At 40.0% G+C, this 22,534-nt stretch overlaps 1 protein-coding gene and 1 long non-coding RNA gene across 3 annotated transcripts in view; one reads left to right on the forward strand and one right to left on the reverse strand.

Annotated features, from left to right (window-relative positions):
• Nup160 (nuclear pore complex protein Nup160) overlaps nt 1–20,095 on the reverse strand; it is a 31,383-nt gene extending 11,288 nt beyond the window's left edge. Inside the window, exons 1-9 of one of the 2 annotated variants that reach the window (XM_076213885.1) lie at nt 19,980–20,095; nt 9,228–9,330; nt 9,013–9,090; nt 8,398–8,521; nt 8,169–8,262; nt 3,493–3,685; nt 3,076–3,260; nt 1,750–1,907; nt 472–753 (exon numbers count right to left, since the gene is read on the reverse strand). In XM_076213885.1, coding sequence (XP_076070000.1) covers nt 472–753; nt 1,750–1,907; nt 3,076–3,260; nt 3,493–3,685; nt 8,169–8,262; nt 8,398–8,521; nt 9,013–9,090; nt 9,228–9,330; nt 19,980–20,061 — 1,299 coding nt within the window. In that variant the 5' untranslated portion in view covers nt 20,062–20,095. Of the gene's footprint in view, nt 1–471; nt 754–1,749; nt 1,908–3,075; nt 3,261–3,492; nt 3,686–8,165; nt 8,263–8,397; nt 8,522–9,012; nt 9,091–9,227; nt 9,331–19,979 lie in introns of both variants that reach the window. The other variant, XM_076213884.1, reaches the window with a different exon arrangement.
• LOC143041812 (uncharacterized) lies at nt 13,484–19,954 on the forward strand. The gene is made up of 3 exons (XR_012967820.1): nt 13,484–13,817; nt 18,331–18,363; nt 19,543–19,954. It is a non-coding gene; the product is annotated as an uncharacterized LOC143041812 (long non-coding RNA).
• Nucleotides 20,096–22,534: the final 2,439 nt, after the last annotated feature.

A 22,534-nucleotide genomic window follows, 5' to 3' on the forward strand; every position in this document is an offset into this window, starting at 1 on the left:
TACTCCCACCCATTCCATCCCCACATACTCCACTCCCACTCACCCCCCTCCCTCCCTCTTATCTTGGCTCCTCCTGGATGATGGGTCATCCCTACATCTCGCCCACTGCCCTGGGTCAGAAGCAGTGTAGCAGGACACAGCACATCCACAGCAAGGCCATTTCATAAATAGGCGACCCCACTCTCCGTCCCCTCATGCAGGAAAAAAAAAAATAAATAAATAAATCATGATCATCATCTATCTATATATCAAGAGGCTTCTTCCTCCTTACAATATAAGGATAAGGAAGGTAGCCAGCCAAGGCATGCACCCACTCCCACCCGTCTTACTCCCATTCATCACCAACTCATTTCCTTTTATCTGGGCTTTTAATAAATAAATAAATGAACAAACAAATAAAAAATATATCAATAACAAAGAGAGACCATGGGCAGTGAACTGATAAAAAAAAGGGGTAAATATCATACTCACATGAAGAGCTTTTAGTAATGTTGATGCTGAAAATCGGTTGGGTTTAAACAATTCGTTAAGGAAAGCCTCCTGTGGTTCTTGGGTGCTGTCAGTCAGAGGAACTTCCTTGTCTGGCAAGGGACACAAGGCCACGGGCACCATCCCTTGCACCTGAAGAGCCGGGTCCACATCCCCATTGCTACAAATGGGTGCGTAATACACAATCTGAGTGTCATTGTCCCTTGCATCAATCCAGGTACTCCAAATATGGGTGGATGTAATTGTCAAGTCCACAAGATCATTCTGTAAGCAAGATACTGCACACATTAGCTTATTTAAGATATAGAGAGGAGTGAAATGGGTGAGAGTAGGTATGTGCCTGACTTGGCTAGCTCCCTTGGAGAAGGGAAAAAGTTCTTGGTATACAGATAGATACATACAGTGAGACCTCTCATTAACAGAGGATTAATTAGCTGTGTTTTCGGTGTTTTTGGTGCTGCTGTTTAGTGCGTGCAATCACTATGCCACCCAAAAACCACTCCAAAACACCGAAAACACAGCAAAAACACTGCAAACACAGCTAATTAACGTCCGTTGATGAGAGGTCTCACTGTATATCAAGGGTTTTCCCCCCCTTACCAGGAAGGTAGTCAAAGTCATAAGGCATAATTCCATTCCCACCCATTTCATCCCCACTCATCCACCACCCCTCCCTCCCTCTCATCTTGGCTCCTGGATGACGGGTCATCCCTGCATCTTACCCCTTGCCCTGAGGCAGAAGCAATGCAGCAAGACACAATACATCCACAGCAAGGCTGCTTCATAGACAGAATTAATTTTCCCATAAAGTATTGCCATGACAAAAAACTTTCCTTAAACAATAGAATTCCTGAGATACAAAATATTAGATCACTTTAAATAACTGAGAGCCAATGCATGATGTCAGGGGTTTTAGCACTGAATCCCAAAATCCAAAACATAGGAAACAAATAAATAGATATATGGAAAAATAAATGGACAGAAAGAGGAAAAACTGGAGTCTTATTCCGAGATCTATCCTTGACTAGTTTTGCTACAAGCTTTTTCAAAAGAATGAAAAAGCTTGTAGAGAATCTAGTCAAGAATAAAACTCAAATTAAGACAAGTCTTTCCTCCTCCCAACCAGGGGGTGGACAATTCGGTCACCCAAATTTCATCTGCAGGCAGCCACAAGTTGCTCCAAAGGATCCCACTGGGCAACTGCTGTAAAACTGGAATTGTCCACCCCTGCTCACCAATGAAAAACAAATAAATGTTTACCTGAGGAGGGTAGAGTGTTTTTATGTGGCTGACAACAAGCTGTCCATGAGAGATGCTTGGGGAATATACCAGAAGAAGTTGTTTCTCACTGAAGTTTAGGAAGATTCCCAAGTAAAGCTTGCCATTATCTTCGCAACTACGGATAAGATGTCGCTGAGCTGGAAAAAATAAAGTACATACACAAAATATGACCCATGTTTCTCTTTTAGTTGATTCTTACTACAGTCGACATATTTGGAAAGAAAACTCTTTCAAAGTAAAAACGAAAACAGTAACCCAGGCCAGCAAGCACTGATCAATCAATCCACTGTCCCAGGTTTCTTGATGGAGACCTACAGGCCCCAGGTAATGGGAAATGGCCAACAGACTGGCTTGTCACAATTAAAAAATATATAATAAATAAATAAACAATAATAACAAATAAATAAATAAATTAAAAATTAAAAAATGTGTTGTCTGGGCTATGAGGGTAGGAGACAGGGATGAGTGGAAAACAATTGTATACAGATGATACTAATATGCAAGGAAGGGAGGGATAGGGGATGGGAGATGCTTATGCATGAACAATATTTTGATGCAGCCTGAAGGGATTTCTCCCAGTCTTCTCTTTTTCTGCATGAGAGATGGGGGAGGGGGGTTCACTGATTAAGTGAAGCAGCCGTGCTGTAGATGTACTGTCTTGCTACACTGTGCTTGACCCACGGCAGTTGGCGGATGCAGGGATGACCTATCATCCATGAGGAGCTGAGATGGGAGGGGTGGAAAGGGTGGTGGGGGGGAGTGAAATGGGTAGGAATAGGTACATGCCTCTGACTTAGCTACCTCCTTTATATGGGGGAAAAAGCTCTTGGTATATACATATAGATAGGATATTTTGGGCTAAGGTAAGGCAGTGCAAGATTAGGGGTTCAGTGTCCTGTGTGAGTGTTACATCTGGGGCAGTTTGACTCTCTGTAACCTATTCTGTACTGGTACTTAGCTGGATGATGACCTGAAAACAAATGTGCTAGTACAGTCCTCAAGTCCTTCCATAGATCTTTTCCAAGAACAAATCTAGAACAGGTGTTGGTGCTGTCTTAGTCTGAAACTGACAAGAACCACACTGGCATGCCTGTGCTCATGACACTATCCAACATTAATGTAGTACCAATACAGAATGGGTTTGCCCATTGATTCAAACTGCCCCAGCAATGCCCCAGACAATACATCTTCCCTCCCCTGAGTGACTTCTGGTCCTGCCCAGATGCTGTTGCCAGTTACCTGAAGGCTCCAAGGCCTTCTGCAAGGGAGACCAGTGGCAATGGATTGATTGCAAAGGTGACTCACCTCCAAGTTGCATCTTGCTGCCTACTTCAGCTGTATTTTCCAGTGTGTTGTGTGCCATGATGCATTCCAGCTTGGAGCAGGACCAGGCCCTGAGTCGACCATCCAGGCTGATCCCAAAAGCTACAGTGTCACCATTGACCACGTTTAGTACCAGGCTGGACACCGTCTCCCCACCCTTAATGGGCCTGCAATAAATTACAAGTTAGGACAACAATGCACAATTAGAGTAAAACCATTAGACCAAAGACTTCCATAAAAAGTATCCAATCCAACTACAAGTTAGTGGAGAGGAATAGTAATGTCACCACTGTATCACCATAGCATTCTCCCCTCAAATGTATTTACCCCAAGAAAAATCTACACACCACACCCAAGTTTTAGTGTATGAGCAATGACACAAGTGAAGTTGCCACATACCTAAACATGCCAGGAACAAAACCAGTGAAGAGACGGTTGATGAGCGAAGCATGTTTGATGGTGTGAGTGTGCACTGCGAAAGGCAGCGCATCCATCTGTACAACCAGCAAGGTTCCTGCTGACTGAGCCAATATATACAGGGCCATCTCATTCTGGCCCAAATGAGTACTAGCTGTGTGGGGTAACCCTTCATCTGTAAAGCAAATAAATTATTTCTAGTTGCAGAGGTGGTAAACAGTAGGATATATGTTTTATAAATAAAATATATATCTTCTCTGTAATACTTGTGAGTGAAGGAGGGGGAGAGGTTTGCCATGTAATGAAGCAGTGGGGGTAAACCAACTTCAGCTGGCAGGCCCTGCTATGGAGGGACTGGGATGACTCTTCACATAAAAACATACATACTAACAAAAAAAGTTATAGAAGTGACTTAAGAACATAAATAAAAAATAAAATAAAATAAAATAAAAATCCACACAGAGTGGTAGACATCTAGAACTGGACAAAACAATAGTGTGTTTAAAAACCATACACATATTTATGAGCAAACTAGACATACTTACAAAGGTTTTTTCCCCCTTACAAGGGGGGTAGCCAAAAATACAAACTAGACACTGATATATATAAAAATGGGACACCATGAGCATAGCTCCCCTTCCCGTAAGATACAACTAGGTAAATACACAGAGGGATCTGAACAGGGTTTGGGAATTGAGTCAGAATTGGGAAGTGGACTTCAACATCAAGAAATGTAGCATAATGGAATCCGGAAAAAGTAAAAAAAAAAAAGAACATCAGGACAATATAAAATTGGTACAAAGGAAGTAAAGAAAGTGGAATCTGAAAAAGACCTGAGAGTAATCATCACAAAAGACATGTTCCCTGATAAACAGATAAACAAAATTGTCAGAGAAACCTACAACATGCTAAGATCAATAAAGGTGGCTATTTACCTACTTGGACGAAGAAATGGCAAAGAAAATACTTGTCACACTGATAAGGCCAAGACATACGTAGTGACACTATGGTTACCCAGTACTAAAAAAGAATATAAGGAAAATTGAAAGACTTTGGGCAATTACAAAGATGGCTCCAACACTTTCAAAACTGTCATATGAGGACATATCAAAATTGGAATTGTCAACACTGGAACAAAGAAGAGAAAGAGGTGACTTGTTGACCATCTATAGAATCATGAGATGCATGGAACTCCTTGATAGAGAAGGCTTACTAAATTAGGATAAGATACACAAGGGGACATGAAAGGAAACTCAAAAAGGAAAGTTATGGACAGTGAAAGGTCATCTCCACCTTTCACTGTCATCTCTTCCCAACATATTTCTTAAAAGTCATCCATAATTACTATGTTTCCTCCTTTAAGTATTTCATTTAATGCATGCTTTGTCTTCCAACATCATGGAATGCCCACTCTATGTCCAAAAATATGTTTTTGGGGCACATCTCTCACTACAAATTTCCTACTTTTCATGTCATTGTTTTCAACTTTTATCATAATTCCACATTATTATTTCCTTCTGTTATCTTTGTCACATTTAGGCCTTTCTTAGTCAAAAATATGACTCCTCCACTGTTTCTCCTTTTTATTTTTTTAACCAATGATCATATAAACCTCCCACAGTATTATGTGGTAGTGGACCTTTTAATTTTATCTCCACAATTCCCATTATATCCAGTTTCTCTTCTGCTAGATAGTTGTTCGATTCAGTCCTGAAATCATTCCATCTATGTTGGTATACATTATTTTTAGTTTTTTCCTTTCTCCTTTTTTGTTTCCTGTGTTTCCTTACATCCAGTCTTTCCTTCGTTGGTTCACTATATTTTTGTCTTTATTCTTCATCATTCTCCATTTTGTGTATTGATCACTAAACGAAATTACAGGTAAACGTCGACTTACGATGGCCGCGACTTACGATTGTTCGACTTTACGATGACGACGACGACGACGATATGATAATTTAACCCCTTCCATATGGTGCCGCACACGTAGGCGTCATGAGGAGCAAGTGGATTCGCGACGCTGCCATATCGGCGTCTTGATTATATTTATTGTAGTCGCCCCTGTGTTTTTACATTCTTTCAAATGTGCCCTGAATCCCATTCTCTGTGGTTTTCAAAATTCGCGGGTGAAAGAGAGAACGATCGATATAAGCGGGGACTATAGTTTCTGATGCGAGTATTAGTACGTCACGTCGTACGGCGGGCATTGGCTGCTGCCCGCGAGATTTAAGTTCCGTACAGAAAATACATATTATAGTGTTTGAATATGGTAAAAAGGATAAAAATAATTAAATAAACTACTGTACATGTTTAATAGGCTATATTCAGTATATCTGGTGGTTAATATACAGGTAGGCTAGGTACAGTGACCACGGAACAGAGTGATACACAAATTGGGGATCGACTTACGATGAAATCGTCTTACGATGGCTCTATCGAAACCTAATGCCATCGTAAGTCGACGTTTTACCTGTACTCTACTTTATCATTTCGGTCACCCAATAAACAAAGGTCCCTATCCCAATACAAAGCTAGACGTTTCCTCCAAACATATCGAAAAAGTGCTGTGCTCCAGAACTTTTTCTAGATGTCCATTGCAGCCTGTGGTTCATTCGTGTGTGTGTGTGTGTGTTTACCTAATTGTAGTATACATGAAAGGAGCAACACTCATTGGGTCCTGTCTTTTATTCTCTAACTTTTTCTTTATCATACACTGTGTGTGTGTGTGTACTTCCCTATTTGTATCTTACGGGAAGGGGAACTATGCTTGTGGTGTCCTGTCTCTGCATCTCAGTGTCTAGTTTGCTCTTAAATTTGTGCATGGTTTTTGCACACACTATTGTTTTATCCAGTTTGTTCCAGATGTGTGTGTGTGTATACACTCAATTTTAAGCAGTTAAAAATTTAGGTAAAATTTTAGAAGTGCACACCTGCACGATATAGCAATAGAAAATCAATAATTTTGTAAATTATAATACAATGTAATATACATTATTCTTGACAGAAATTAATAATAGAAAAGGTTGCTAAAAACTACAAACAAACAAATGTGGCTGCTTCGGTTGCCTGAGATGCCATCTTCGGTAAAGGCGGACACTGAAGAATTAAAGTATGATAAATTCATCTATTCTAACCTAACCTACTTACCTACCTACCTAACCTAACCTGCATTCAGTAATGTGGTACCTGTAATTCTAGAGGTCATAAGGGTCGTTGTCATCATCTCTGACCTCTGAATCTATCAAAACAAAGATGGTGTCTAAAGGAGTTGAAGTGATTTCATTCATTTCTGTATAGGCTTTAGCAAAGTTTTCTGACATTGATTTCTGCCAAGAAAAATATTCACTGACATATTAAAATTTACAAAATTAATATCTAATTTTCTAGTGCATTACTGCATAGAGTGTAATGAAGAATAGACATTTGGGAATGGATCCTAAGAGGAGACTGTATGAAGGAGTGATTGTGCCAACAGCACTGTATGGGGCAGAAACATGGAACATAAGAGAAGAAGAGAGAAGTAATTGGAATGTGTTTGAGATGAGGTGTCTGAGAAGTATGATGGGGGTTACTAGGCTAGATAGAGTGAGAAATGAGGAGGTGAGGAGGAGAACAGGGGTGGAAAGGGAGTTGGGAGATAGGGTTGATGAAAGAATATTAGGATGGTTTGGACACATGGAAAGAATGAGTGAAGAAAGACTAGTAAAAGAGGTATGGAAGGCAGATGTGGAGGGAGTGAACATGAGGGGACGTCCTAGGATGAGGTGGATGGATGGGGTGAAGGGGGCTTTGGGGAAGAGGGGAATGTCTGTTGAGGAAGGACAGGAGAGGACAGAAGACAGGGGTGAATGGAGAATGGTTGTATATGGAGGATGTTGTGATGCATAAGGTGGAATGGGCAAGGGGATGGGGGGTGAGGTAGTGTGTGTTAGCAAAATTTGACACAGCCCGAAGGGATTTCTCCCCGTCTTTTCCTTTTATGCATGGGGGGGACGGAGAGGGGGGGTCGCCAATCTAATGAAGTGGCCGTGCTGTGGATGTGCTGTGTCTTGCGACACTGCTTCTGACCCAGGGCAGTGGACAAGGTGCAGGGATGACCCGTCATCCAGGAGGTGCTAAGATAAGAGGGAGGGTGGAGGGGTGTGGAGTGTATTCAGGGATGGAACGGGTGGGAATGATTTTATGCCTTTTCCTTTTTGGCTAACTCCCTTGTAAGGGGGAAAAAGCCTTGGTATATGTATGTATGTATTACTGCATAGGTTGGAGAAATTCGCTAGTGAACAGCAACATCAATCAGACAATCTCCTTGACAGTAGCGCACGGGATTCAAACCCGATGCATCTGGAAGTAAACTCCCAAGACACACTCGCCTTAGACTGCTTGACCACTTGACAGCTGTCAAGTGGTCGAGCGGTCTAAGACGAGTGTGTCTTGGGAGTTTACTTCCAGACGCATCAGGTTCGAATCCCGTGCGCTACTGTCAAGGAGATTGTCTACTGCATAGGTGTGCACTTCTATTAAAAAAAAAATAATAGAAAAAAAAAAAAGAAAAAATAATAATAATAATAAATAAATAAATAAATAAATAAAATCAAAAATAAACCATTACTACTCGTATACAAAATGAATAAATTGTGAACAATGAATGTACTTACTACCTGCAGAGTGATTTATTACATGAGCACTATGATGCTCTTTAATTGTCTGGTGTGTCTGCTCACTAAAGATAGAATAAGACTGTCTATGCTTGTTCTGAAAAGAAACATTTAATTTAAAATCTGTAATGAAAACAGTAAAGGAGATAGTGTGAATTCCTGATAAACATATACATCTCCAACATTTGGAAAGCAAAAAATAAAAACATAAATAAATAACAAAAAATATTACCTTAATACAAGATGGATGAACAAGTCTGATTTGGTGAACTGAAGAAACAGTCGCCAAGAGAATGATGACATACTGACCGGTTTCATGTACACTCAGGCCTTCCAAAACTGGGGTATCTGCAAATCTATGAGAAAGTTGAACTATATATATATGTTTTTCCCAATATCAACAATTTACTTCCAAATGAAAGCAGTTTTTATTACAATCTCAATGACAACAACAAACATACAAAAGGATGTGGTGGAAGGGGACATTTCTGGGTAGAGATCAGGGTGTTAATGGACATACAAGGCAGGGAGTGGGGGGCAATAAAGAAATGATTTTTTCCTGACATCCAAACTCAATAAGCTTCATGAACTTTTGTACCCTTTCACTTTAGTTTACTTCCTATGTCAATAAACCCTTACACACATATATGGGTTCTATTCCAGTATCACACACATTTTCCAGTCATTATTCTTTTTGTTTTGTTAGGTCAAGTTAGGTTAATTCATATTAGGTTAGGAGCTATTGGACAACAGAAGTGTTATGTTAAATATGTGTTTGTGGAATTCTGGAATTTTACCCATAAATGTGATAACATAAAAATATTCTTGAAAGCACACATAAACTTACCTTAATCTAATGTAATTCTGTGTTAAGTTAAGCTCCAAACTTTCCTCCCACAATTCAACAACATCATGGTTAACTCTCCTGGATACAGACAAACAGTAATTGTTAGACATAGATTCCATTTAATGGTATAAAAATAAATGCACTTCAAATACATTACACCACAAACTTACAGTACATCTGCCCTATCTTTTAGATTTCATAATAGCAACACTTACCAAAAGATGTAGCGATTGCGGGTAAGAGGTCCATTAGTGACATAGACATATCCTCCACCATACTCAGGTACTTTGATATCCTGAAGAGTACTCTGTGCTGCCCCTGTAATAATAATAATAAAAAAAATAAAATAAAATAAATAAATAAATAAAATAAATAAATTATAATAAATACCGGTATATATAGCTAACTGAGGCTGCCAAAGAGCCCTCATTGCACCAATCTAAATTTACACTAAACTCTTTCATGGGGCACATTTTCATTGAACCCTAAAATCACAAGAACATGGTCAACTTCACATTTGGCACATGAACCGGCCCAATGGCCAGTGCTTATTTACCATAATTTTATAAATGTAGCTGGTATGCCCTTTTCCATACTGGGCTGCTCATCAGAGCCTCATTTGCCTGATTGGTGGCCCTACCAGGTGAGAACTCTACTGCTAAGTGGACTGACATATCTTGTACAACTTGAGTTTTGGTGGAAGCTCGCTGGCCAATTGGGTTAGGGTGACATTACTTGCAGTGAAGAACATTGGGATGGCTGTTCAAACTCTGCCACCAGCAAAGTTGAACCAAGGGTTCATTAAATTGCACACTACAAAGTCCTGTGTAAGGGACGCCATCCTAGCCTCCAATAGGGGGGTTTGTAACGTTAAACCAAATCATCACCAATTTCGGTGCCCCTGGAGACACTGCTGTGTACAGTGAGTACATTCATCAATCAATCAATCCGTAGATGACATGAGACCAACAATTCCCAAGTAACTGGCAATGGCCACTAGGTGGGCCCAAGGGTTACACACAGAAGAAATACTGTGTTGTTGTCAACAAATTGTTAGTTTGGAGGGTATCATTCCTGTCTCAGGGATACACATTTTTCACTTCTTTCCTTTTTGTATTCTAAACATTCATTTTTTCTATGAGATGGTTATGTTAGATTAGGACCTATTGGACAATATAAATTTCATGTTAAATATCAGTGTTTACAGAATTCTGGACTCTTATCATTTGAAGCAATGGAGGATAAGGTCTTCAGTATTTTCTGTGTGGTGACAGCAACTAGGTCAGTTTGATTCTGTCTTAGAGCTGAATAAGTGTCCTAAATGCAAGCATACCAGTGTGGTTCTTGCTTCTCTTCTATTTCTCAAAGGAAATTCATAACACCATAGGACATGACAACCCTTAAACAGACTTCCTCACACAATCTGCCACTGCTGAGCCCATTTAATCATTCTTCATGATTTCTGATAGTGTGAGACAATTTTGTAATTCTTTTCTAATGGCATACTATAAGTCATACATCATTATGATTATGGCTATCCCTCAAGCTCAAGGATGATTGACATCATTCTTAAAAGTATCTTCGTCAATAAAAGGGTTAAAATTCACTGGTGAACTCTGATATGACTTTTGAGTCCTATTCTGGCCTTCAAGTTTCTATTGGATGTGGAGCAGGAAGTTCCAAGAGGAAAAACTGGCCTAGGATACAGCTGTTTCACTTTCTTTGCTCTTCATCTGTTCTCCTGTTCTTCACACCTGGTGTTTTCCAAGGTTACCCCCCTTTCTGACATCTGATGATGAAAATAAAAATCCTCTCAACTGTTTACCAATTTCAAAACTGTGTAATATAGGGGAACAAATATAACCTATTTACTATTAGAAGCATTAGGACTTATATTCTTGTGGGTACAGAAACTGACAAAACCTTTTTATTTGATGAATTGAAATATCAATCAATTTAGAGCAATTTCTCAACTTTTTTCTGACCCTAGCATCTTCTATAGTCTGGTCAAATTCCAGTACCCCTAATATCTTATTACTACGAGAAAATTAAGTGTATGTATGCATCCCTTCCCAGCAACCCCTATACACTGGGGTCAAACAATTTGATGGCACACATTTCGACCTCAATAAATTTCCACCCCTAAACTTTAATTAAACACAAACTCGCATCATATATGAGTACGTGGAGTGAGTGAGTGAGTGATCGGACATGTCCATGAAGCTCTGTGTTAATTAACCATTATTTTGGAAATTTGCAAGTTTTACCAACTATTACTACAAAAAGAGAAAAGAAAAGAAAAGAAAGAAAAAACAAAAAAAGTAAAGCAACAGTGAAGAGAACGGGCAGTGTAGTGCACCACATAGGAAACAAGTAAAACAAAAGTCAATTTCAACACAGTAATCGTGATCGACATAGATATCAAGATGGCCGCCACCAATGCAGAATCACAACAAACATGCAGCTGTTCCACATGTGGAGTCAACAAAGACAAGGACGCTCATGCCTCTCACAACTACTCGCCCACTATGACAGAATACTGGACGACACCAAAGATGGGGACAACGTCGATGTCATATACCTTGACTTTGCAAAAGCGTTCGATAAGGTGGACCATGGGATCCTTTTACACAAAATACGAGCACTTGGAATATGCGGAGTCCTAGGTAAATGGCAACACAGCTTCTTATCTGATAGGAAACAGCGAGTCAACGTACAGGGAAATCCTTCACAGGCAAGCAGTGTTATTAGCAGTGTTCCCCAAGGTACTGTACTGGGTCCCTTACTGTTCCTCATCATGATAGGGGACATAGACAGAGACCTTAAACACTCTACACCTACATCCTTCGCCGATGACACGCGAATCGAATTGAAGATCCGTACACAACAAGATGCCGATGACCTGCAGCAAGACCTTAATGAAATCCTGAGGTGGGCAGAGGAGAACAACATGGCACTGAACGGAGACAAGTTTGAACTTTTACGCTATGGCCACCATTTGGATCTCAAGAACTCAACAAATTACTATTGTGGCCAACAAGAGATCATTGCAAAGGATGTAGTGAAAGATCTGGGAGTGAGTATGAGCAGTGATGCCTCCTTCTATCATCACATAAACCAAACAACATTAAAAGCAAGGCATCTATCAGGGTGGATCCTACGTACCTTCCAGACAAGAAGTCTAAGATGTATGCCAACCCTGTGGAAATCATTAGTTTTACCACACCTAGAATACTGCTGCCAACTCTGGTCTCCCCAGAAAATATCAGAAATCATGGAGATTGAAGGGCCCCAAAGGACCTTCACCAGCAAAATACATGGGATCCAGGAACTGAACTACTGGGAGAGGCTGAAGGAGTTGCAGCTGTTTTCTCTTCAACGGCGCAGGGAACGCTACATCATCATCTACATCTGGAAGGTGTTAGAAAAGAGGGTGCCCAACACTGGTATTCAAGTAACAGTCCACCAAAGAAGAGGGAGGTTGTGTTATGTGAGGATCACTCCCGGATTAACACTGAGCATCAAGTCCAGAATACACAACAGCTTCTCGTTCAGTGGGCCAAGATTGTTCAACTGCATCCCGCCTCAACTGAGAAACATAACAGGGGTGTCTCCAGACACCTTCAAAAAACATCTGGATGTATGGTTGGCCAAAATACCAGACCAGCCGCCAACACCAGGATACACCAGCCCCAACGCCAATCAACTAATCGATTGGACCACTGATGTGAGGGAGCTGCCTGGTCACAGTGGGACCCCAGTCTAGCCGGTCTCACTAATTGCCGAACAAACCGAACAAAACCGAGAAAAGCCGAACAAAACAACAAAACCCAAACAAGGACGGGTTTTGCTCAAATGCACACTTCTATATATATATGGTTGCATTATTTGAACTATTTTCTTTAAAATGTGTGATTTCCATATAAGATCAGAGAAGTTACGTTTTTATCCTCTGCAAAATTACCGAACACAGCTACGATTCGTCCAGCCCGCCATTTATGATCACTGGTGGTATGGATCAAACTACACCCTTTTAAGTTTCTTACTGTTGTGTTAAATTACATGAAAATCACACATTTTAAAGAAAAGAGTTTAAATAATTCAACTATATGCAGTCTATTACACTAATAACACAACAGTAAGAAACTTAAAAGAGTGTAGTTTGATCCATACCACCAGTGATCATAAACGGCGGGCTGGACGAATCGTAGCTGGGGTCGGTAAAATTGCAGAGGATAAAAATGGAACTTCTCTTTGATCATATTACATGGAAATCACACATTTCAAAGAAAATAGTTCAAATATTGCAACCCTATATATATAGAAGTGTGCATTTGAGCAAAACCCGTCCTTGTTTGGGTTTTGTTGTTTTGTTCGGCTTTTCTCAGTTTTGTTCGGTTTGTTCGGCAATTAGTGAGACCCAGTCTAGCTGCGTTGATCACCAACAGAAGTCATCTAAGTGTAAGTGTAAGTGCATATTCAACATTCAAACCTCACCACAGCAAGAATTCTGTGGTTTCTGATGTGTAAATTTACTCTTTAACATGTACAATTAATATTATTGTATTATGCATTTAATAAGTTGAATAAAATTTAAAAAGGCTTGTAATTAAATGGGTAAAATGGCATCACCATCAGTAGACACAATCTTTCTATTCAGTTTTTAATTTTTGGGGGTCAGGAAGGGGGAAAGGATATGTCTCTCCTAATTTCGACAAATCGCGTTTCGACACATCGAATGTCGCCCTAACCCTGTAGAGTTGCAAGACCCCAGTTTAATTTGTCTCAGCACCCCATGATTTTAGGTCCAAATCGACCTAGTAGTAGTAGTAGGTGGTGTCTACAAGCGCTCTATATTTACCAAGTTAATTAGCTTCAAATTGATATACATCAATCGTTGATCACTAAAATTAGATTGATAAAGTGTCAGTGAAGTGATTGAAAAAGAGTGAAACGTGATATTTTTTTTGGTCTAACAACATTAAGACGAAAAAAACTGAACCATCAAGTATCACCAAAATGGCCGCCATCGACGTCACACCAAAACAAACACAAAAGGATGCTTGCGCCACATGTGGCGGAGATGATGAAATTAATTACACAATGAGATGCAATAATTGTGGAAGCTGGATTCACTACCTATGCACTAGCCTTCCATTGTATCAAATCATGTGGTTTATAAAAACAAATAGGGTATTTTCGTGTGAGAGATGCTATATCTCTAAATACGAAGGGGACGAAGCGACAACAATGGAGGAGAAACAAGCCAGGGAAGCTGTAAATAGACAATCAAAAACCCCAAGATCCCCTAAAACTAAATCCATAAGCCACCACTCCCTACAAATGGCACAGGAAGCAGTGGAATGGCAGTCACAGAAGACGGAGGGGGGCACAAAGGCTGCAAGTTCACCTACATCAGGAAATGAACTTACACAGGCAGACAAACTCTCACCTGTCCCTGAGGCTAATACACCAAACACACAACCAGAAGAAAATACCGCACATAACACATCAACACAAAAACTCAAATCAAACGGGGCAATACCAAAGCAGAGCAGCCATAACAATACTGGAACAAAGCCCAAAGTTCCAGGGAAAGATCAGGCTGAACCTAATAATAGAAACACAATCATTAAACATACTGCAGAATACATGAGTGAGAAGAGGGGCCCACCTGGTACATCGACTGTAGCTGTTCAGTCTAGTACAGGGCCAGTGAACCCCCAAATAAAGACGAAGCCGAAAGCATGCAAATACTACCTAAGGAATGATTGTAAATATGGCATAGTGGGCAATGGATGCAGAGAATCACATCCAAAAATCTGCCAAAAGTTCATGAGGCATGGGCTAGACAAGAGGTCCGGATGCATCTTGGGATGGAAATGTGGTAACTACCACCCCTTTGTATGCAGAAGCTCACTGCACAATGGAGTATGCCACCAGAAGTACTGCAGATTCCCCCACATAAAGGGAACACAGACCCAGAGATCACAAGAAACGGATAACGACCAATCCCGACCAAATACAGCTTTGGGTACATACACACCTTACAAACCTACCACACCACAACCACCAACTACCCCAAGCACACCTAGCACGGTTACCGATAAAGGTCAGAACAACATTACCCTAACCGCAACACCATCCACGACGGATCAGAACGCTTTTTTAGAACGACTCTTGGAACGGATGATAGCGCTAGAAAAGCAGTCACAACTAATAATGACAAGGCTACTAGCCCATACGGACGATCACGAATGGAAGCCGTTGGGGAGGTGGAGTTGCCACTAAATTGTTTCTTTGTGGGCAACATAAGAGGGCTTTACCCACAAAGCAACCAGTGCAAAGTGCCAATGCTCGAAGAGTTAGCAGCAGATGATAACACTATCTTTATTGCCCTTACTGAGACCCACCTCAACGATGCTATCCTAGATGCAGAAATAAGCATCCATAATTTCACACTGTTCAGAGCCGATAGGGTAGATAGAAGTCACGGAGAGGTAGCACTATACATACGGGAGGACTTAGCAGCAAACACGGAGGTTCTTACTGCCTTTTCAAACAACACTACAGAACTACTAGCTGTATATGTTAAGAGGCTGGACCTACTCATTGCAACCCTGTATCGACCCCCAAACACCACAGATGAATTGTTCAGAGAAGTCTCAGGGATATTACAATCACTTTTTAACCACCTACCATCCCCCCACACCGAGGTCATACTTACTGGTGATCTAAACTTGCCAATAATAACCTGGCCCTCTAGGATCATACGAGGAGGAACATCAAGTGAACAGAGGCAAGCAATGGAGTTGATCAGACTGGCAGATCTAGCCTACCTCCAACAATTCATTGAGGATCCAACAAGAGGCAACAACACTCTTGACCTATTATTCAGCAATAACTACGACCTGGTGCACTCATACGAAGTTACCAGGACATCAATGTCTGACCATGGCCTCATTAAAGTCATGACAACAAATTCCACTACACAACAATTAGCTCAACAAAAGGCTTCTCTCTACATGACCTGAACTTCTTCAGCAAAGACATTGAATGGGATGGGATTAGAAGGGAACTAGGCCAGTCCGACTGGGTAACTCTCTTCCAAGATAAAAACTCTGAAGGAGCCCTAGACATTTTTCAGAGCAGATGCCTTGAAATATGCAAAACTATGGTGCCTCCAAAATCAACAATCACCAAGAAACAGAGAAAAATTATCCCGAGAGATAGGAAAAACCTAATGAAGAGGAGAACAAAATTAAGAGTCAAACTACAAAAGACCAACCATCTACCATCCACCACCAACATCCAAAATGAACTGGAAGAAATTGAGAGAAAACTCATCCAGTCTCACAAAGATCAGAGAGCCCAAGAAGAATTAAGAGCCATCTCAAACATCCAAGTGAACAGCAAGTTCTTTTATGCATATGCCAATAAGAAGCTAAAAAATACACCATCCATAGGACCACTTATAGATCCAGCTGGGGAACTCGAGAGTGACCCAACTAAAATGGCAGAGTTGCTCAGACTGCAATATGAAAGGGTGTTCAGTGAACCAAAGGACCATATGAAGGTAATGGATCCACATACCTTCTTCAATGAACACCAGGTGACGCCACACCAACTATCGTCAGTAAAGATCTCCACAGAGGAGATAATAGTGGCCATTAACGAGATGGCACCAAATGCAGCAGCAGGACCAGATGGGTTCCATGCCCAACTGCTAAAAAACTGCAAACACCAACTAGCAGTACCCCTGAAACTGTTATGGGAAATGTCCCTACAAACAGGACATGTACCACGAGCCCTCAAAAATGGCACAATTACCCCTATACATAAAGGGGGTAGCAAAGGCATTGCCAAGAATTACAGGCCAGTGGTATTAACATCCCATCTAATTAAAATTATGGAAAGGGTAGTGCGGAAAGCCATCGTTGAATATCTGGAAACCATAGAGGCATTCAACAATGGCCAACATGGATTCAGACAAGGACGTTCATGCCTCTCTCAACTACTTGCCCATTATGATAAAATACTAGATGACACCAAAGATGGGGACAACGTGGACGTCATATACCTTGATTTTGCAAAAGCATTCGATAAGGTGGACCATGGAATCCTTTTGCACAAAATGCGAGCACTTGGTATATGCGGAGCCCTAGGCAAATGGCTCCACAGTTTCCTATCCGATAGGATACAGCGAGTGAATGTACAGGGTGCTTCTTCACAGGCAAGCAGGGTTGTTAGCGGTGTTCCCCAAGGAACTGTACTGGGTCCCCTACTATTCCTCATCATGATAGGGGACATAGACAGGGACCTTAAATACTCTACAGCGACATCCTTTGCCGATGACACGCGAATCGAACTGAAAATACGTACGCGACAAGATGCCGATAACCTACAGCAAGACCTCAATGAAATTCTGAGGTGGGCGGAGGTGAACAACATGGCACTGAACGGGGAAAAGTTCGAACTTCTGCGCTATGGTCGCCATCTGGATCTAAAGATCTCAACACACTACTACTGTGGCCAGCAAGAGATCATTGCGAAAGATGTAGTGAAAGATCTGGGAGTGAGCATGAGCAGTGATGCCTCCTTCTCCCATAACATAAGCCAAGCAACGTCCAAAGCGAGGCGTCTAGCAGGGTGGATACTTCGTACCTTCCAGACAAGAAGTCCAAGATGTATGCTGACCCTGTGGAAATCATTAGTCTTGCCACACCTAGAATACTGCTGCCAGCTCTGGTCTCCCCAGAAAGTATCAGAAATCATGGAAATCGAAGGGCCCCAAAGGACCTTCACCAACAAAATACATGGGCTCCAGGAACTGAACTACTGGGAGAGACTGAAGGAGTTGCAGTTGTTTTCTCTCCAACGACGCAGGGAACGCTACATCATCATCTACGTCTGGAAGGTATTAGAAAAGAAGGTGCCCAACACTGGCATACAAGTATCAGTCCACCAAAGAAGAGGGAGGCTATGTTATGTGAGGACCACTCCCGGTTCAACACTAAACATCAAATCCAGAATCCATAACAGCTTCTCGTTCAGTGGACCAAGATTATTCAACTGCATCCCGCCCCAACTGAGAAACATGTCAGGGGTGTCTCCAGACACCTTCAAAAAACATCTGGATATATGGTTGGCCAAAATACCAGACCAACCACCAACACCAGGATACATCAGCCCCAACGCCAATCGTCTGACCGATTGGACAATTGATGTGAGGGAGCTACCTGGTCACAGTGGGACTCCAGTCTAGCTGCGTCGATCACCGACAGAAATCTTCTAAGTGTATCTAAGTGTAAGTGTAAGAATAAGGAAAAGCTGACCTAGGGCTAGGCTAAGGTAGCTAGGTCAATATGAAAATGGAATTCCTTATATTTGAGCTGAAGTAGTTCTCACGGGATGCAAAAAGTCGCTATGAGTATAATGCAATTTGATTTATCCATCTAGCTGTCCTAGTTCTCGAGATATTGCATTTTGAATGGAATTAAATCGGGCCTATTTTGTCCGAGGAAATCGGGCCGAAACGTGCGGTCTGACTGATCGCCGATCAAACGTAAACAATGACGGTTTTTACTGACAGGCACAATTTTATATAAAAAATTAGCATATGGTTGCATTATTTGACCTATTTTCTATAAGATGTGTGATTTCCATGTAATTTGATCATATAATTACGTTTTTATCCTCTGCAAAATTACCCACCACAGCTACGAATACCGTAAAATTACATGAAAATCACACATTTTAAGAAAATAATTTGAATAATTCAATTATATGCAAGGTATTACGCTAATAACCCAATAGTAACAAACTTAATAGTGTAGTTTGATCCATACCACCAGTGATCATAGATAGCGGGCAGGACGAATCGTAGCTGTGGTCCGTAATATTACGGAGGATGAAAACGTAACTTCTCTTCGATCAAATTACATGAAAATCACACATTTTAAAGGAAATATTTAAAATAATTCAACTATAAGTCTATTACACTAATAACATAATAGTAAGAAACTTAATAGAGTAAAGTTTGGTCCATATCACCAGTGATAGATACGATGGCGGGATGGATGTTGTTGTTGTTATCCGATAATCCGACCCGATAGAAAAAAAAAACTAATTTAAACAACCAATTTCTCAGCTCTACCGTAACATACTGACTTTATTTTAGTATTAGAATAATCCACGATACTAGTAGTTTTGGTTCATTATGGTCAGTTGCCCGCACGATAAATTTGTTAGCTCATTTTTTACGTTGAAACATATACCAATTTTTGATCTACTGCTGAATGCAGGCCGCCATGTTTATCTAATGTTTTTATTGACCGACATGTAACTGATGATGTGAATGTTTGAAATTTATTACGATCGTAGTAAATACACTCGCACAACATTTTTATTAATTAAATTTCCCGCAGTATGTAAATTTGGCCGTTTGAACGGCGTGCGCATAAAATGACGCGCTATTGTGCTCGTCATCGACGGTGGCGCCTCTGGTGGTGTTTGACCTACCTAGCTAAGGATAAATAATATTGATTCTACACCTGTGGAGCAAACACAGGAAATGCCAGATGACAGCAATACCCTCGTTTTCATTCACCCTTTCATTTTCACGCATGTAATATAAAATACATGAATTTTCTTTAAACAATTATTTAAAACAAATTCAAATTTCAGGGAAGTGAGTGTAACAGGGATATAGCTTTTCAAGTTATACTTCACCAAATTAAAGATATACAACAAACTACCGGAATTTCTACTACATGCCATTACAGAAACTATAATATAGAACTTGCGGCTGAAATTATTCAAATATATCAATTTACAATTATTATACGTTAATCATGTGTAGGCATCAAATACCAACCGCTATGCCGCACGAACTATTGTTCCGATTCAAATATAATTAAGGCAATGTACGCAACACATCTCCTCATAAACCTAAAATATATAATTACCAGTATCAACTGTAATGTTTTGCCATACGACGTAAGATGACTGATCTGGGACAACCTCACGTGAACCCAGATGTCCCGCCATCTTTACCTGGACGCCAATTCAAAACAAACTGTTGTGACTATTTTAAAATGTCGACATTATAATTAACATTTTTAAATTACAGATTACTGGAAATTTGTAATTCGCTTTCAACAAATCATAAAATATATCTATTTTATTATTTTAAAATATAAGTGTTTAGAACATTGATAAATAATGAAGTGTCAAAGATGGGGAATTTAAATTAATCCAGGAAAAGGACGAATAACAAACTACCAATGAATATTATTGTCTAAGATAAAGAGGAAACAAAGGTTGTGGATGAGAATGAAATACTTGAAGAGTAATCTGAATGAATCTACTGGAAACGACTATCTGTAGACTGAGAAGGAGTATAGAAGACTGAATAATAAAATAAAAAACGAAATGTTGTGAAACTAAAAGAAAGGGAGATTGCAAAAAATCTATAGGAGAATCCTAAAATGATTAAAGGGAAAAAACTTTGGTATATGTATGTATATATGTATGTATGTATGTATGTATGTATGTATGTTGAGGACCACAATGGAAATAAGCGTACATGCTTTTTGTGTTATCCTCGGCAATTTGCTTTTATTTATTCTGAACTATGTGTTCTTGTCATTATTTGCACTTCATGTACATTGATTCATTGCCAAATAAAGTCTATCTATCTATCTATCTATCTATCTATCTATCTATCTATCTATCTATCTATCTATCTATCTATCTATCTATCTATCTATGTATTATGTAGGCTACCATAGCTTCCTTTATAATTCTAGACTGGATTCTATCAGGTCCTGGAGGTTTATGCCCCTTTAGATTTAATTATCTTTTCTAATTTTTTCCTTATTAATTTCCAGGTGATTTAGTGTTGGTACATTCTTCATCACACAGTGCGGTACCCCATCTTTAGGCTCCCTAACAAACACCTTCAAAAATTGCTCTGCTAAAACTTCAACTCCTTCCAGATAACTTTCAGTTTTTCCATCTTCAGCAGTGCCCTCGTATAAGTCAGGAATCCTTGGTTTATTTTTTGTCTTAGTTTGCACATATTTCCAAAACATACGTACATACATACATACATACATACATACATACATACATACATACATACATACATACATACATACATACATAGGCTACCTAGAATGGATTGCAGCATTCCTAACACAACGACGACAAAGAGTGGTGGTGAAGGGGGAAATGTCAAGATGGAACCCAGTGACAGGTGGAGTGCCGCAGGTATCCGTTCTTGAACCATTGTTGTTTGTTTTGTTTATTAATGACCTCCCCGATAGTATAGTAAATGACAGTGAAGTATACCTGCATGCAGTCGATACAAAGATATTTAGATGGATGAAAGATCAAGAAGATTGTTTGAAATTACAGCAGGATGTGCAGGAGGTATACTCATGGAATGAAAAATTGTTGTTGAGTTTTCATCCGGATAAGTGCAGTTATATGAGAATAGGAAGAGCAACAATTGAAGATATAAGCTACCAAATGGAGAAGCAGCTGAAAATATTACTTTTGAGAAGGATGTGGGAGTAATAATCAATAATAGATTGAGTTGTGTGGATCACCTGGCAGAGAAATTAAATAAAGCCAACAAAATAGTGGAATTAATCAGAAGGACCTTTGTTACGTTGGATGCAGCAATATTCAAAACGCTGTTTGTAGCACTGGTAAGACCACATTTGGAGTATGCTAATCAGGTATGGAGTCCTCACCTGGTTAAGGACATTGAGATGGTGGATAACGTGAAGCGAAGAGCTACAAGGATGGTGCTGGAATTCAAAGGACCTAATAATGAAAAAGAGACTAAAGAGAACTGAACCTACTAACACTGACATACAGAAAAGCTCGGGGAGACTTAGTAGAGACATACAAGAAACTCACTAGAAAATATGACGGGAATGTAGTCAAGGCATATTGAAACTTCGAGAAGAAAGCATCAGTAGGGGGGAATTCATTGAGGCTTTTTAAGGCAAGGTCACGGCTGGATATAAGGAAGTATGCTTTCCCGTGTAGAGTGATAAATAACTGGAATCAGTTGTCTGAGTGATTACAGCAACAACAGTCAACCAGTTTGTGGTCAGACTTGATAAAAACAATTTATTTAATCAAGAACTGAAATACAATTACAAAACAAAGATAATCCACTACACGCTGCCACAAGTTGGTCATGTAGATCTGGAGTCACAGGCGTAAGCCTCTTCCAGGAAGTCTTCCATATAAGATCCATGTAAAAACTATTATGGTAAAATGCACGGACTTTCTTTGTTCAGATCATTTAGTGCATCCTATAAACTTTCTACAATTTCTGAAATGAAAATAATATTACCTGCAAATCTAAGTTGATTCAAATATTGTTGATAAATGTTGATTTTTCCCCCTCTATCTCAAATTTCTGGAAATGTCTTTCAAGCAAGTTGTAAATATTTTGGTAAACCTTGTCGTACTCATTTCTCGATCTATATCCGTTCTGTAG

This window comes from Oratosquilla oratoria, chromosome 32, assembly GCF_046742065.1.
Source record: "Oratosquilla oratoria isolate Oo_2021 chromosome 32, ASM4674206v1, whole genome shotgun sequence".
In the NCBI taxonomy this organism is placed as follows: Eukaryota; Metazoa; Arthropoda; class Malacostraca; order Stomatopoda; family Squillidae; genus Oratosquilla; species Oratosquilla oratoria.